Source organism: Hemicordylus capensis, chromosome 1 (genome assembly GCF_027244095.1).
Source record: "Hemicordylus capensis ecotype Gifberg chromosome 1, rHemCap1.1.pri, whole genome shotgun sequence".
Lineage (NCBI taxonomy): Eukaryota > Metazoa > Chordata > Lepidosauria > Squamata > Cordylidae > Hemicordylus > Hemicordylus capensis.
In genome coordinates, this window is record NC_069657.1 from 76,318,399 (window position 1) to 76,335,994 (window position 17,596).

The 17,596-nt window shown below is 41.7% G+C and overlaps 1 protein-coding gene and 1 long non-coding RNA gene across 15 annotated transcripts in view; one reads left to right on the forward strand and one right to left on the reverse strand.

Annotated features, from left to right (window-relative positions):
- Positions 1-11,261, forward strand: part of LOC128328324 (uncharacterized) — an 18,198-nt gene extending 6,937 nt beyond the window's left edge. The window contains exons 2-3 of the long non-coding RNA XR_008309147.1: positions 6,565-6,690; positions 7,479-11,261. This is a non-coding gene — a long non-coding RNA (uncharacterized LOC128328324). The remainder of the gene's footprint in view (positions 1-6,564; positions 6,691-7,478) is intronic.
- The window catches only part of RGS6 (regulator of G protein signaling 6), a 390,873-nt gene that overhangs the window by 20,448 nt on the left and 352,829 nt on the right, over positions 1-17,596 (reverse strand). For 10 of the 14 annotated variants that reach the window (XM_053256413.1, XM_053256666.1, XM_053256492.1 and 7 more), the window contains one exon: positions 12,397-12,450. The exons of 3 other annotated variants lie outside the window; for them this stretch is intronic. In XM_053256413.1, coding sequence (XP_053112388.1) covers positions 12,397-12,450 — 54 coding nt within the window. Of the gene's footprint in view, positions 1-12,392; positions 12,451-17,596 lie in introns of those variants that run through there. One more of the 14 variants, XR_008308962.1, reaches the window with a different exon arrangement.

Below are 17,596 nucleotides of genomic sequence, written 5' to 3' on the forward strand. Positions count from 1 at the left end.
TCTTCCATTTATTATATTTGTATACCACCCTTCCTCTAAGGAGCTCAAAACAGCACACATGGGTAATGGTCAAGCCCTTCTTAGCTTCAGAGATAAAGCTACATCAAACATTTTCAGACTGATCTCTGGGTCTATTATTTCCCAAGGACAGTTGCAAATACACACAGCATTCCTTTATGGCATTTGGATTTATATGACAGACACAAGATTAAATCTATATTGTCATATAATTCTTTGGTGAGTACCTACTTGTTCCCGTTCCTGTCCCCCCCCCCCGATATATTCTAGCATTACTTCTGCATTCTTTGCAGAGTAACTTTTCTCAGGGTACAATGCAAATTATGGCTGTTTTTTCAATCTCTCTGAGTTTATGCAAGCAGTGACAATATTGGTATGTAGACAATGGGTGGGAGTGGGGGGAAAGGCTGCTTACACGCACTTTCTCCCCAGATGAGCACATAAATGCAGCTGGGAATGCAGACTGCACTCCCAGATGATCTGCACTGCATCATGCAGCGTGGAGCTCCAGAGGCTGGGATGATGCATCCTGGCCTCCAGATATCCTACAATGCACAGTTCCATGAGTGCAGTGGATTGATAGGATCCCCTATCAGACGGGTGCTCTAGGTGCCCATCCCTGTGTCTCGAGTAGCATGCAGCTTGAAGAGATCCACAATCCTGGCAGCTGGGTTAAGTGAACGCTGGCTCCCTTAACTTCGGCTAAAAGCTGGGCTCAGGAGTGGGGTAAGGCTGAGTGGGAGCACCAGGATCCATGTAGGGATGTGCACAAATTGATTTTTTTTTATTTGATGTGTGCCCCAAACAAATCACCAGATTCGATTTGTATTTGCTTTGATTTGGATTCGGACCGATTTGGACCACTTAACAAGGGCCTAGGGGCACCAAATTTGGGTGGTGGGTAGGTCCCCATGGGTGTCACCTACCACCCACATTTCAAGGCAGTGGGACACTTGGTTTATTTTTATTTATTTATTTATTCATTCAATTTTTATACTGCCCTTCCAAAATGGCTCAGGGCAGTTTACAATTGATTTTTAATGATTTTTTTAAAGGTTTTACTGATTTTGAACATTTCCACCACAGGAAACAATGGGGATTTAAGTTGCCATACCCTAACCCTAACACAGATCCCCAGCTTTCATTAAAAAAATAAAAAATAAAAAAGAAAGCTAAGCTCTAGCCCTTGTAGAAGTGGAGTTATGGAGCAAAATGTGGTCATTATTATTAGCAAAATGTGCAGTGGGGAATTAGTGACATCCCATGTTCCAACTACCCCACAATCCACAAGCACCTGGGTACTCAGTTTATATTTTAGGAATTTTTGAGATGTTTAGACTCTTTGGTGTGTAATGAATCCTTATAGGGATTCATTATGAAGAAAGGTTATTAGACACTAAAGAGCCTAAACACTTGAAAAAAAAATTCCTAGAACATAAACTGAGTAGCACCCCACTGCCTTGCTGGTGAGAGTGGGGTGTAGTTGGCATATGATCCTGGCACTGCACACGAGCAGCCTAGCCCAGGCTCTCCCATCCTGAATTGCCTGTGTCTCAGAAACAGGTTCAGCAACATGAGGTTGAGTATGGCTTGTGAATCACAGACTGTGATTCCTTCTATGTCCTATACTTCATTCTGAAGGACTAAGAACAAGAGGGTGTATCCTTGGCAACTTCTGGCACTACTTCATATTCTTCCATGTCTAGAGACCTCTGGATGGCTGCTTGTCTGAACAGGCCTGGCTAGATTTAGAGAAACACAAAACCTCTTGTCAACATGTAGGGAAACTACATGGCAGGGCCTCTCATGATACAGATTACCTTCATCCCTAGCCTTTTCCAGAGTGCAATTGAATTATCAGGGTAATTTCAGGCCAGCAGTCAGCTCCTCCCCAACAGTCTCATCCACTGGTGGGTAAGTCTATCACTCTGGCCTTAGGCTTGGCAAAGGGAAGCTGAGAGTTGCATTGTAATGGACAAAACTACAAGTGCCAGCATGGATAACTATCACTCCTTTGTCCTCTTGAAAGAATGCATGGTATAGCCACAGAAGCTTCTCAAAGGAACTCTCTCTCTCTCTCTCACAAGGCAAACAGAAATGAAGTCAAGCAATTCCACTGAAACAGCAAGCCTGTTATTAGGCACAGATTTGCAAAAGGATTTAAGTCTGGTTCCCAACTATTTTAGTCTGGGGGTTCTAGGAATAACTTTATCCCAGGTAAAAGACTTTTCAGTCTTTGAGTCCTGAAACATTGGGGCACATTTACAATGGCACGTTTCAATGTTTTACTTTCGGTTCTGCTCAAGGGAAGATATCAGAATATCCCATGTTCAGAGCATACCTGTCCTTATAATGCGGGTGAAGTTGAAATGGTGGGTCATGATGTTCTCTTGTACTGTACTTATTACCGGGACATTAGCTCTGTTTTTATTATATCTTTGTTGTGTGAAATTGCCAGGCAAGTCTGCGAAATCTTGTTTGACTCCTATCAGAACAGAACCCAGTTATATCTCCTAGTGTGGCAAAGTTTTGTTCTGTAGCCTGTAGTACTTGACAAGAGCTGACCAAAAAGATATAATTAGTTCTGGCTGTTAAGGCTGACTGAGTGTATTAATGATTTGTTTGGGGTTTTTGTATTCTGAATCTACTGTATGTTTTGATTGTGTGTGTGTGTGTGTGTGTGTTTTGCTGGTCAATGACTGTAATATATCTTATTGCTAAGCCTGTTTCCTTCCACCAGAGGCAGAGGGTCAACTGGGATTTGGTACAGAGGTGGTTCCTAGTACCATATTGTCTGACCTCAGCTTCCCAAGTCTCTGCTTTTATCAAATGGAGCTGGGAAATAGTGCATATTCATATTTACCAGTCTCAGCATGGACTCATCAGCAATTGTCTCAATCCCTTAGCTGAGCTACACTGATCCCAAGAGGAATTTTTAGTAGGGTGTATTGTACAATAGCTATGGGAAGCTGGAGACATCTGAACATGGGACCTTCCTTCCTATTTGATGTGGGTCATTTGGGACTGGTAGAGTTTTTTTCTGCACTGCTAGGCACAAGCTTCTTGGTTTTCCTTTTTCCACCTCTTTGTCCATTTCATGAGGCAAGGCACTTGAGGATCCCAGTATCTCCTAAGGCAGGAGACTGCACAACAATTTGCATTCACATCACATAGTGACTCTTGCACTTTCATCTAGAGGAATAGTGTCTCTCTCACACAAGGGGCATCAGTCCAGCCCATCATTTGTCCTGTACTAACATTTTGTTTACAGCTGGATCAAACCTAGTTGCATCTACCCTTTGAATATGAGACCTCTCAGCTCCCCAGAAATCATTCTTTCCCATGGGAGAGTGTAAACTACATCCATCATGATAACACAAGGTTATCAAGGGAACAAGGTGCTGTATTTCTGGAAGTCAAACAGGTACTATGAAGATACTCCCGAATTTAGGCCACATGTTGCATTAGGCATCTGACTCTGCACTGATACAAATCCTAACCAAAGTTGTGCATACATAGCCACTTGTTACTAAACCAGAAATTTTTTTGCCATGAAATGTTTCCCAAATTCTCCATATGTTTGTAGCACATGGTTTCTCTATAAAAGTTAAGGACCATATCCTTTTAAAAAGAGCCTTTTTATTAGAATTTGCCAAGGGGAAAAAAGAGATACACACTGAGGACAAAAGCAGAAAATATAAAAAGGATAATGTAAATTAAGAAAAGAAACAAAGTTAAATGTTCAATAGAGTTTTTTTTTTTAAAAGCAGCAATAAAGAGTAATGTCAAGAGAACATAAAATCTACACAAATAAATTCACATAAAAAGAGATCAAAAGAGGGTTTAAAGTAGAATACATACAAGAAGCAATGGACAATGTGAAAATGAAGCCTTATATCATTTTTTTTAAAAAATAAAAGCATATATCTTGAATACTATTTCAATGAGAATTATGCATGTTGAACCAACTGCATGATCACAGCCTGGAAATACAAGTATCAGTTCATTTAAGGACCAGTGGATCAAAGCATGCTTATTCCACTGAAAACGAAAGGTTGCAAAACAGCAGTGCTTGGCTGACTGATCACTTCATTTTTAATGATCCCTAGCTGCTCCTGCCATAGAATTATGTTTTTAAGAGGTGGAGGTAACCAGTGCAATTAGCATGCTAAAATCTTTTTTTTTTTTTTGCTATATGCAATACACTCTACATGCATACAAACATACGCGTGAAATAAAGAACATGTCACTGAAACACTGCCTTGATAGCTTCTGGGAGGGTGTGTTACTAGCTTGCCTTAAAGACCATTTTGTTATACATTTTATGTGTATATGTGGTACTCCCCACAGCACAAAAAATGCACAAATTTGCAAAAATCAATACCAGAAGATTTGGGGAGGACATCTAAGTGTTTCTGTTTTTTCAGTGTCAGAGATGGAAACAGTCCCATGGTAAATGAATGGGAGTTTTGTACCTAAGCTTGTATGCATATGTACCAATGCTTGTGGACCTCATGTAACTTACCAGCATTTATGAAGGCTTAGGTATATGTTATGAGAGACTAGGAGCTCTGTAACCAGGCTCTGTGGGGAGAGTGGGCTTAGCCCCCTCTCCCCACAGACGAGCAGGGAGCTCGCCCTGGGTAGCTGGATTGGCCGCCCACACGATCACTGGCTCCATCATGAAGCCGATTGGGGCGGCGGGCCACCCTGCCCCCAGAAGTCCCAGGATGCCCTGCACGAGTGTGCAGGGTATTCTGGGGAGACCCCCAAGGCCGGGAGGCTTGCTGCAGCATCCCGGACAGGGGTCTCCTTACGAGTTGCCATGGTACAGAGCCATGGCGACTAACAATCAGAAGAATGGGGTTAGCGGAGCACTCGCTCTGCTAACCTCTTTTAAGGGGAGGGGTACTTTGGGAGGTTTTCTGCTGGGAGTTGCGTGGCTCCCATTGCAGCACCCAGCCAGGAAGAACTGGGCTAGGCTCCCTTAGCCCGGTTTCTCCTGGTTGTGAGAATAGCCTCAAGGAGTTGCCACTCTATTGCACATCTTTTCCTCCTCTTCTTTGTACTGCCTAACTACCAATGATACGTGATGTTGCATTACTATGCTGTGTGTTGCCCTTCCTCCATTCACATTCGACCATTGGCCTTAGGGGTAGGGCAGTGGATAGCATGGTGATGCTGTATCACACATTGTGTTTACCTAGACGTGACATAGAGACAGATTTATTGTGAGCTCAGAGTCTCTTAAAACATCTAGTTAAGTCATATGCCTGTTCCTAAACTTGTAGATGCTAGTCTTCATTTAAATAGGTTTAAGTAAGTTGCTGATTAGCTCATAGCTCGTTGTTATTCCTCCACATGGTTCGGTCTTCTTTATAATCAACCAGTCAAGTGCATGGGATATTCTCTTCTCCCATACCAGACAAATAGATCTATAATATATTTTGAAGCATTTGTTTGTGTAAAATATAATCATGCCTCCTGATGACCTACAGGTACCAAATTTTGCATACACAATCCTGCTACTGAAATTAGCTGAATGCACCACTTTTTTGTAGGTTTTTTTGGGAAGAAATTCTGAATATTATACTTCCCAATTATCTACAGATACAAAATTTTGCATACACAATCCTGCCATTGAAACTAGCTGGATGCACATTTTTTACACTGGAATATGCTCATGAAAATGTATGTATATATAGTATTCGTTAGAAGTCATTCTGAATATAATCATATTTTAACTGTAGTTACTCTCAAATTTTTAACATTCAATAATCAAATCAATAATTCCAAAAGGACAACATGCCTCAGAAAAGCAGATCTTTCTCAGATTCAAGCTGACTATTTAAATTTACCACATATGATCATTATTCAATAAAACAAATGCTCTTTGAAGTTGAAATACTATAAATTTCAAACTTACTTCATTTTTGTGAGTACAGTAAAAGAAATTCTATGACATATTTAATTTTGATGGGCCTCACCTATATATAAAACCTAACGCGCGCGCATGCACACACACACACACACACACACCACACATATATAAAACCTAATTTCTACTATTTTCTTTGCATTCAATATGATCAAACGAGGATACAGTACAGGGTTAAGTATCACTTAATTTGAAAAGACTGGCTAATAAAGAAACAAATTCAAAGAAACAAATTAAAAAGAAGATAACCTCCAGTCCAAAATATGGTATTGGTATTGGTTCACTAGAAAGGAACAGCTATTCCTTGCCTGCAACATCTGTTTTGGCTGTAAAAAGAATAATCCCCTTCAACATGCAGGACGAGAGAGAGAAAGTAACGAACCTAACAAATTCTTCACGAAAGACCTGACCTTCAGCAGCATCCAGGTGCAAAGAGCCCAGGGGCATGTATAGTTTCCAGAGCACCTGCCATTCAGACTAAGGTCTTGGGTACCATGGGAAAATTATATTTTTGTATTTCTTGAATCTCCTGCCAATCACTTTCATTGGATATTCGTTTGGCATATGTTTGCTTAATTTACATAATGCCATTTGTTTCCAAACTCCAGGTTTTCTAAGAATTGGATTTTTTATCTGCAATTACTTGGGGAGTGGAAGCAGGAAAAACTACAGATTGGGAATAATTAAACTGTATGGACAGTGGCCAGAATATAAGGAGCACAATCCAGCCAAAGGTAAGCAGTTTTAAGTTCTATTAATTATAACAGGGAAATTTAACACTCTCCTTAACACTCTCCATTGCAATAATTAACCTATTCATTATGGTTAAATTTGTCTAATCTCTGGCACAGTGGAGGGACATGGAACAATGTAACATATTGAAGGAAAAATATGTTTGCACATATTTTGCACTCTATCCTTTATTGTGAGATTCACGAGCTATCACCTACATATTCTCAAGATTTTCTCTGTAGTCTTACGGTTCAAAAACTTGAACAACTCACATTCTTGAAGTGCGGAGTTCTAATCGCAGCAATTCTATGGACACATACAAGGAAATCTTCTGCTGTCACACTTCAAAGTCTGATGGGCTCTCTTCTATTTTTTGTTACTGACTCACAAACTGCAAGGACCAGAGCAGGGCGCACACATCGTTTCCATCCACCCGCAAACTGTGTTGATGCTGCTGGAGAGCCTCCGTGGCTCCTAAGAATAGCATCAGCACTTAGCAATGCCTGCCTCCAATAATGGGAGAAGCATTGCTAAGCCCCAACACTGTTCTTGGGAGTCATGATGACTCTCCAGCAGCGTCAATGCAGTTTGCAGATGGACAGAAACCGTGTGGATGCCCTGCTCTTGAGTCAGCAGGTCTTTGCACTTTATGGGAGTCACTGGGTACTTACTGTGTTATAAGTTTCTACTTATTTTGATTTGGGATAAAATCATAGTGGCATAAAATATGGTCTTTTTGTATATGATGTTAAATAAATATTGGAACTAATCTTGTTTCACTCTCCACCAGCCTCTTCCCATTGGCACAAGCTGCAAAAACAACTGATTGTGCCTACGTGCAGACAGATGTGTGACTTAAAAGGTCTACCTACCAGCCTACCAAGCAAACAAAAACCAACAAAAATCCAGTGTGAATGTTATGACTGGCAGATAGATGAGCAGCCTGAAATTGGGATGCAACAGAACAGGCCACTCCATATAACAATGAATGGGCATTTCTTTTTCACACACCTAATGCTATGTATTTATTTATGAATTCATTATTTTGATTAATTCATTTGTTTTATGGAAGCAAGATGAAATTTTGTACTGGCCTATGGGAAAAAAAATACTTAGGAGCTCACACTTGCCAAATGCCATTAGATGAATATTGAGTAGAGGTTCCTATTTTTTTTACCTGTGTCTGTATTGGTGATGGAATCAGCTGGATTCCAGGTGGAATGAGCAAAAGCAGTGAATAAAGGCTGGCTGATGCAGCAGGTTACATGTTGTTCTGTGAACATGTAAAAAAGACTCTTTTATACAATACAGAAGGACCTTGTTAATCGCAGGTCTGGCACCTGTGGTTTCACATATCCATGGCTGACCGCAGTATTCCAGGGGGAGGGGTTAAACCTGCGTGTCTGTGGGTGGCCTCAGAGGTGATTTCTGGCCGCCATTTTTAATTCGGCAGAGATTGAGAGCCATTGCTCATTAAAAAAATTAAAGTCAAAACCCCCACGATTTTTGGTCGATTTGGGGGGGGGGCATTGTTGGACTGCTGGGGACCTACAGAACATGATAGGCCACTTTCCCCCACCCCATGTTTTTAGGGCCATTTTACTCCTTGTTTGGACATTTTTCTGACCTCCTGGAATCTAACCCCTGGATTTTCATAGCCCCAACAATCTACTATTAGCAGTTTTCATATCCGCGGTAGTAATGGAGAATGGAACCCCTGCAAATACTGAGGTTCTCCTGTACAGGTCTGGCATACTGAAGACTAACCTAGATGTTTGCGGCAATGGTGTCCTTGTGTAACATGGATTTGCTCATAGAGCTGAGTGTCTACTTCTTATTCCAAAAGAAGTGTGCAAGGGAGGGGAGCAAATCCTCCCTGTCACCTAACCGCACAGTGCACAGCTGCTTTAAGCAGTCTTCTCCCTGCTTGGCTCACAGTCAGTATCAGAGGCAGGCTTAAGATCTTTAAGGCCACAGAGCATGGCAAGGTGATGTCAGGACAGGGGAGGTTTTGCTCTCCTTCTCCACATGTTCCTTTTGGTGTGTATATACTGTGTGTGTGTGCGCGCGCGCGCGCTCCAAGAGAAAGAAGACCAGTGTATCTTGGCTTAGATGGGATAAAAATGAAACAGTTAAAACTCTCTCTCCCTCCCCACACACACATACCAGTCTTCCCCTTCAACTTGTAGCATTCAAAGCTGTACTGGATAAAACCAGCTTTAATAAGAATAATTGAATTGCATGTAATGTGTAGCTCTTCCACAAGGAGGAGGAGCAATAGCACGAGGAGATAAGCCTTATCTATTAGGTAAGAAATAATTCTACACCATGGGGCATATGTTGAAATATAGTGTACTCAGTCAGGGCTAAGCTTCAACTACTTACCTCATTCCATGGTTGTTTCAAACAGTGTTGAAAAGCAGTTCTCATTTGGGCCTGCTACAAATCTGTTTGTGGGGTTTTTTTAATGCGGCTTTTCTCAGAGGCATTTCTTGCCTCCATTTTCACCATGATCTGCCCTTACCACCCTTCAGTCCGACTGGCTATGGGGACTCAATGGTTTTGCCAATCACACTGTGATACTATATGACAACATCATGGATCTGCATTAATCAGGTAATATGTGTCCACAGCCAATAGATTAAATATCTGTGAGCAAATGAGGGCAGAAAAGAAAAAAGCAGCAGCCAAGGGAACAAGAGGACCCTGAACAACATTAAAACACTGCAAAAAGTCTGAGAGGTGTATATCCCCTCCAGAAATGTGTTCACCCGCATTAAACATTCCAGTTTCAAGGCCATATTGAAATTAAAGTATGTTTGGTGCAGTCTTAATTGCAAAGGTCATCAACTGAGGAAACCTCCCCACCATTTTATTTAGCTAATAGCTAAAGAAAGTTTCCTCTATCAACACTAATGCATATAAGTTGTTCCTTGAATGGCTTTGGATGGATGGCTACCTATAACCCCTGCTAACTTAGCAAAGAGGCACCTTTTAACATGGTGATTCTCTTGATTTAGCAGGGGGAGAGTAACTGGTCCTATTCACCCCCAGCACAGTACCTCCAGTGACTGTTGCTGGTGTCTATCCTGTGTTTCATTTTAGATTGTGAGCCCTTTGGGGACAGGGATCCATCTTATTTGTTTGTTATTTCTCTGTGTAAACCGCCCTGAGCCATTTTTGGAAGGGCAGTATAGAAATTGAATAAAAATATATAATATAATATAATATAATATAATATAATATAATATAATATAATATAATATAATATAATATAAAAGATATAACACATCTCAGCTGCTTGATAGGACTGGGGAGTATGTAGGAGCGACAGTCTGAGTGTGGTGGTTGGTTGGATGGTTTTTGCACAGGTGGTTGGGGGTGGGGGGAGGGTTCCAAGACTGAATATGTTGTTTGCTTTTGAGAAACTGTTACTGCATATTTCTCTCGCTCTCTCTGCTTCCTCCATTTTCAGTGTGCATATTTGTAAACAAACAGATATTGCATATACAATAATAGATCTCCTGAATTCTTTCCTTCCAAGAAAATTGATACTACAGCAGCCGCTCTTGGAACTTTCCACTGTTAGGGGAAGTGGGGAACTAAGAAACAACAGTCTAAACTGAAAACAGATGTGGGGTTGTTCTAAAGTTTTTTGTGGTTCCTAATGTGGCTAAGAGTTATTGGTAGACTCCTTTCTAGGCAATACAATTGCTGTTGCCTACCGCCAACAGAAACTCAGGGTTGGTTTTTGCTTTGCTTTTTTACTCATGCAAGCCGTAAGTATACAAGTTCCATGTTAGATATGATCTGGGCCAGCGTCAGGCATGACCTTAACCAGGCAGCTGCTGAGGGCTTGGGATGCTCAGAAGGGCCAACTTCTGTTCCCTATGTTCACTTTTATCCCCCAAGCCTTCATGTGGTGGCAACAGAGCAACTCCATCAAGGCTCACCCAAGTAAAAGGGAACCCGTGGAGGACAGTTTGCCAAGAATTCCCTGAAACCTCGAGCCAACTTTGGATACAATACTACAAAATGACTGGTTGCTAGTATAAACTAAAGAAGCTTCAGACTTGACTTCAAGAGCCAGCCTTGCCAGTGACTTCTCCTCACACTCAGCTGAATGAACATGACATTTATCTCTTTAGTGTATTTTATACCACCCAATATAGATATCTCTTAGACTTAGTCAACCACCACATTGATGACAAGGCAGAAGAATAGCCAAGTAGTCATTGCACATTCTATTCTATGGCCACATCCAAGAGAGCGACTGAAGCTTGCACAAGGGGCTTACAGTCTCGGGGAAAGTTTGATGTGACTTGTTAAAAAGCTGACTCCTGTGGCACATCATACACTGCTTTGGAAATTCACTCAATTTCAAAAGCAGTTTGCTGTGAGGCATGAGAAGCTGCCGTCTGAGAAAAAAATATTTTACTTAACCTGGATTCTCTTGGAATCACAGAATCATTCTCATGCTTCTTTGGATGTTGGCCTAGGCACTGAAAGCTATGTGAAAAAAATCTAGAATTTGAGATATTTGTTGAATTGCAGTAAACTTCTGATTGTGCTTCACACTTGGCCTGTGTTGTTAATAGATGAACATCCTCAGCTGGCCATTGTTGGGTGGCTGATTTGAAAATACTGAAGTGCATTGTGGGAATTACATATGGAGGAAGAAGTGAAGATTTCAAGAAAAACTTCAATCTTATTATGGTTGATGTATGTCATCATCAGTAATGCATCAAAGCCCATGTTCAGTATAAGTAAGCTATAGTAGGCTGTGCAGTATTGGTATGCAAGGAAAACCATGGCAAAGATTGTGCTATGTCTAAACTGAGATTTGTTCAGTGATGTTGGGGACCGTGATCCAATCCATTGCAGGTGGAGCCCCTACACGTGGCACCATTTAACCTAACAGCCCTGTTTTCCGTCCTACCTGCATGGCAGGCACGTATGCATAAGAATGGATGGAGGTACTGTGCCAGGCTGTTACAGGAATGGGAGGCCTAAGCACACTTTGTGCACCACTGTCCAACCCTCCCTCTTCTGCTTCATTCATTCAATTTCCATACTGCCCTTCCAAAAATGGCTCAGGGCAGTTTACACAGAGAAATAATAAATAAATAAGATGGAACCCTGTCCCCAAAGGGCTCACAATCTAAAATGAAACACAGGATAGACACCAGCAACAGTCACTGGAGGTACTGTGCTGGGGGTGGATAGGGCCAGTTACTCTCCCCCTGCTAAATCAAGAGAATCACCACATTAAAAGGTGCCTCTTTGCCAAGTTAGCAAGGGCATCCAATCAAGGAGATGAGCTGCAAGCTGGCCTTCCCTGACCAAGGAGGAGAGGGCATAGGACAGGCAGCTTTGCATAGGCCTCCCATTTCTTGTAGTGGCCTGGCTCGCTGAGTGACTCTGTGTGCATGCTGACAGAGAAAGGGGGAGAAACCAGAGATTCCCTTATGCCTTGTGGGTGCCCTCTACAAATGATGGATGGGAGCACACACAGTGGATTGAAGAAAGTCCAGAACAGAGTGTATAGTCAAAACTGTGTATCATAAAATGTTGCCTCTATTTTAGAGCACTTTTTAAAATGTATTAGAGGAGGAGTTTACAAATAATAATAAAAATGTCTAAAATTAAAATAAAATGCTGAAGAGAAAAAAGAAAAGAAAAAGAAAACCAAAAGCAAATAAACTTACCACATTGCGAGTGAACTTTTCTAGAGAAGTTCTACGACCTTGCTCATTCTCGGGCTTTAGAAGGGGAAAAAAAAGTTAGGAAGGAAAAAAATACCAACCTCCCCCCCCAAACAAAAACCCTTCAACTTAAATGTGGCTTTAAAAGCATTAGCAAAAATAGAAAAAGATTAAACATCTTAAACATATGGCAACTGCTGTTTGCAACAGCAAAGGTTTTGTACTATCACACTGTGGTTGCTTTTCCCATTGGGAAAATGTGCTTCTTAAAATGTGCTCTTAGCTCTAATTCAAAGTTACATAAACAGTTCGAAAGGAGGATCTATAATGCTGCATCCTGTGTATGATTTTTTTTTTAAAAATCTCCATGCTTTCCCCCCTCTATAGTTTTTTAAGGATGGAGCCTAAAAGCTCCTAATTAACAGAAGGTAGACTCCTACAGAAGAACGAAGCCAATTTAAAAAAAGAAAAAAAAGAAAGAAAACCAATTTATTATATATTTTGAAAAATTTGTTTGCTTCCGTGAAATAAAGTCATATTTCCTGATGATCTAGCAGATACCAAATTTTGCATGAACACTCCTGCCACTTAAATTAGCTGCATGCACAATATTTTACACTGGGATATGATTGGGGAAGGATATCTAAAAATTGTAATTTTTTAAGAATTCTGAATACAATTATATTTTAACAGTTATTGTTCTCAACAGATTTTTAACATCAGGTCAATACTTCCCAAATGATGACATGCTCAAGAAATGGAGAAGATCTTTTGGCCGATAGAAGGAGGACATGCACATGGCCCATCAGGAGCACGTTCGTACCCTCCTTTCATTGGCTGGGGATAGGCAGAGTGGGGGAGTACACCACCAGCCGCCTCTTTCGGTGGATCGCCCAGCTCTGCCCATCCTTCTCCCATCAGCTGGGCTCCCAGACAATGGAAGGAGAGCGTGCACATGCTCCCAATGGACCATGTGCACACCCTCCTACTATCAGCTGGGAGTTCGGCTGATGGAAGGACGGTCAGAGCTAGGCAAGCTGCCAAAGGAGGCAACTGTGTTGGCTGGAGGTGGCCGGTGGTGACAGCAGCAGCAGCCCCGGCCAGGAGAAGCGGGGAGCTCAGCAGCTCCTCCCAGAGGTGTAGCAGCTCCCAGATGCAGGGCATCATGAACCCATCTGCCCTATTACAGCTCTGCCCCTGCAGCCATTATTTCCAATGGCCATCCATTTCACAACTCTGTTCTTGCACAAATGGGTTAAATTGCACAGGCAGAAATTTGTGCAGTATGTCAATCACCATGAAGTCTGTGGTTACATATATTTTCCGCAGCAAAGTGGCTGAACTCATTTGGCATAAGACAAACCGTATTACATATCAAGGAAGAGATAATTTTGCTGGCAAGCATGTCCCAGGTTGAGGCAGTGGCCAGAGGTCAAGACGCATTTGTTCACCCAGGCTTTTAATTAGATGTTGTTTTAATTGTGTTTAAATAGTTTTAACTTTTAAAATTTTAATTATTGAAATATGTTAATCTTTTTATTGGTTGTTTTTATTGTCTTGCAAACCGCCCAGAGAACGTGTGTTTTGGGCAGTATAGAAATATGCTAAATAAATAAATAATTTTTGCTGAATATAGGCATTGCAATGGTCAGGGGACCACCCCAGTGTTGGGGGCTCTGTCTCTCTCTAGTTCACCTGGATTTGGAAGTTATTGAGAGCAAGGTTTTTCAGTGAACATTGCAGCAAGTAGACAACTATTAAGTTGTCTATTAAGTTATTTCATGTTTCTGAGCAAGTAAAGAAAAAGGGGATAACTCTTCCTAGTCACAATACTTGGAACACTTTGGAAAGTATATGAGAAAATTTACCTTGACAGTTGGGCTTTGTGCTATATGGTACTAATGCTCTGCTGTGAACATTAACTGCAGCCATCTTGTCTGTTGGTGCAGAACTGGGAGGGGTGAACAGCAGGAAGAGGGCAAAGAGACCTTTCCTTTGGAGAATTTCCTTTCACTCTTTCCAGAAGTACTATACTACTTTCTCAGGATACAAAATACATACAAAACTATAGCTAAGCACTCTGACTTACAGATCTGTTTAAATCTAAATTCTAACTCTTGAGCAGAGAGAAGAGAAGTGAAAGAAGGTGATAAAATCCACAGAGGTCTGTCTGTACAAGTCTTAGCAGTTAGGGTGGGATGGCTAGGAGTTCCTGAAGGAATTACTAAAGGTGCAATTCCAATGAGAAAGGGAAATAGGAAACATCTAAAAAAAGTCAATGTGGCTCCACAAAAAGCCTAATTGTGAGCTGAACATGTTAAAAAGGACATAATAAGAAACGGATGGAAGGACAGGTCACCAAGGATAAAAGCAGAGTCCCCAGACTTGAAGGGAAGTGTCATGAAAGCTAAAGCTCAGGAGCAGAGGCGTAACTAGGGAAAATGGCGCCTGGGGCAAGCACTGAAATGGCGCCCCCCGCGCCCCCCCAACATACTACATTATACTTAGGTTTTTCCTCACAAGCGCCCGCTGCTGCCGCCAAGCCAGGCCACTGACTGGCCGCCAGGCGCCAGCAAAGCAATGGGGGGGGGCGCGGAAGGGACCGCTCGTGGGGGATGGGCTGCCGACGCGCTCCCTTGACTGCTGCAGCGCTGCTGCACTGAGCAGGAAACATTTGTATTAACAAATTTTTTTTTAAAAAAAATTAATAAAAAATTTTTTTGTCATGGCGGCGCCCCCCATGTGACCAGAAAAGATGGCGCCCGGGGCACGTGCCCCCCCTGCCCCCCCTATAGTTACGCCTCTGCTCAGGAGATACTGAGGCTGGCAAGGGATGCTAAGAGTGACAAAAAGGTTTCAGTTATCTTCAAAATAAAAAGAAGAAAACAGTAGCCCTGCTGTGCAGTAAGGATGGTGAAATGTTAACTGGTGACAAAGAGAAGGCAGAACTTCTCAACTCCTGTTTTGTCTTCATCTTTTTCCAAAAAAGAGGAACTGTGCAACCTCACAAAATGGTTACAACCTCACAAGACTCTGTGCGACCTCACAAAAAACCTCAGGATGAATGGTAAGGGGTCAGGAGTATAGTCCAAGATTGATAAGGAGTTGGCCAGGAAACACCTATCTGCCCTAAATGAGTTCTAGTTTTCAGGGCTTGGATCCTACACTTTAAGAAGGATGCAGACAAATGGGAAAAGGTTCAGCAATGAAGATGATCAGGAGTCTGGAGAATTAGTCAAATGAGGAAAGGTTGAAGGAACTGGGTATGTTTAGACTGGAGAAGAGAAGACTGATGGGGACATGATGGGACTCCTCAAATACCTGAAGGGTTGTCACACAGAAGAAGGCAAAGATTTGTTCCCTGCTGACCCATGGGAAAGGACCAGATCTAATGGACTTAAATTACAAGAGGATAGATATTAGGAGAAACTTCTTAATGGTAAGAGCAGCTTGACAATGGAACCACTTACTGGGGGGTTAATCAACTAGCTGACACAAAGCCACTTCCAACTCTATGATTAACATACTGCAAAGAGTAGGCAAAGACAGAAACACATATTTCCAGTCAAAACATCCCATATGAAGCACGGCAGAACAGTGGTGACAAAGAGCTACTATTGTCATTACCAGCAGAACCCATAAACACAAGTTAGAATCCAGATTTGCCTGGCCAGAGGATGTAGAAGATTATGTTTGTTTTTTACTAGCAGATTAGCAAAGAAAGAAAAGAAAACTGCATCACTGTAAAAAAAATAAATCTAGATGTGATGGAGCCCCTGTTGAGAGAAGGGGGACAGTCTGTTTCTGAACGTTTCTTTCAAACCGTCTTCAAATTACTTTACATGCAGCTTCAGAGAGGAGAGCAAGAAACGTATTTTAAAATGTGAATTCTAAAATTCCTCTTTGCTACAGGAGTCTATTTGTTTGTATAATTAGCAAGTGCAGAGATTTTGGCCTAGAGCCTTTCTCCTGTGAGCTTTTTTGAACCACAGGTGCCCTGGTTTGGGAGTCCAAATGGTCTCAACTACTTAACCTAACACATGTTGCTGTTGGGGGATGTAATTTCTACCCCCAGAAGTAATCAGCAGAGCATGAACGAAGGCACCCACTCCAGTTACAGAGCAGTTTGCAGAGTTTAGTAGTTGCAGCTATTTAGAGAAGACACATGCAAATTCTTGTAGAATAAATACTAAGTATTTATTGGTGAAGTACACCTTTGGATAGGAAAGACCTAATCCTAATCTATAGAACTACATAATGGACAGGTAGGAAAAGAGAGAGATGTTTCCATCTGCTCTCTAAGAGGAAAGGAAGGGATTCTGATTCTCAACAGGAAATACCTGAAGAGTCATATCAGGGGTCATAGTGTAGAGACAGTTAGACAGTTAGGTAGAACAGTTAGGGAGATCCTTACTATGTCTACCCCCAATGCCCCTAGTGGTCATTAGGATAGTTGGTGCAAAAGGTTGATGCACTGGAAGACCATCTCCAACAGATGCAACATAATATACCAATTCAGACAGAGAGAGAGGCATGTGAAAGCAGACTATGTGGATGATGTGTGGATCATCACCAGCTGAGGATAATGTGCATGTATATCTAGAGGTATAGCTAAGTCTGTGTGATGTTTATCCAGTCCCCACCAAATCTGCTGGATGTATTTATGATGTGGCATCCTCATCTGGGCTGTTATGTGTGTTGTAGAGCATATGTTGTAGAGAAATGGATCAGGATCCGAAAACATATGCAATTTCTGCTGATGAAGGAGTTCAAATACCATATGATGATCTTATAGCATCAATGAAAGTTGCTTCCCAGTTCAAGTCCCTTCTTCATCATGAACTCACTATGCAGTTTTAGGCAAGCCACTATCTCCTTAGATTTAATTCCATCTGCAATGGGAGGAGAATAATACTGGCCCACCTTATAGGACCTTTTTAAAGGATTCTGAACTAAGACTCATGAAACACTTTGAGCATTCGAAATGGCTACACCAGGGCTAAAATTATGAAGGAAAAGATAGGGGGATCCTCAGTTAAATCCACAAGTCTCATCCACTGATTCCTCCCAATTTTATTGGAACCATGCCTCTCCTTTAGCCTTCTAAAACAGTTGCTAAGGGGGCCAGCACAAAAGGTAAGGAGTCCTGGCCCCCTCTATAATTAAAGCACATACTAAGTATTATAAATATTGGATCGATGCA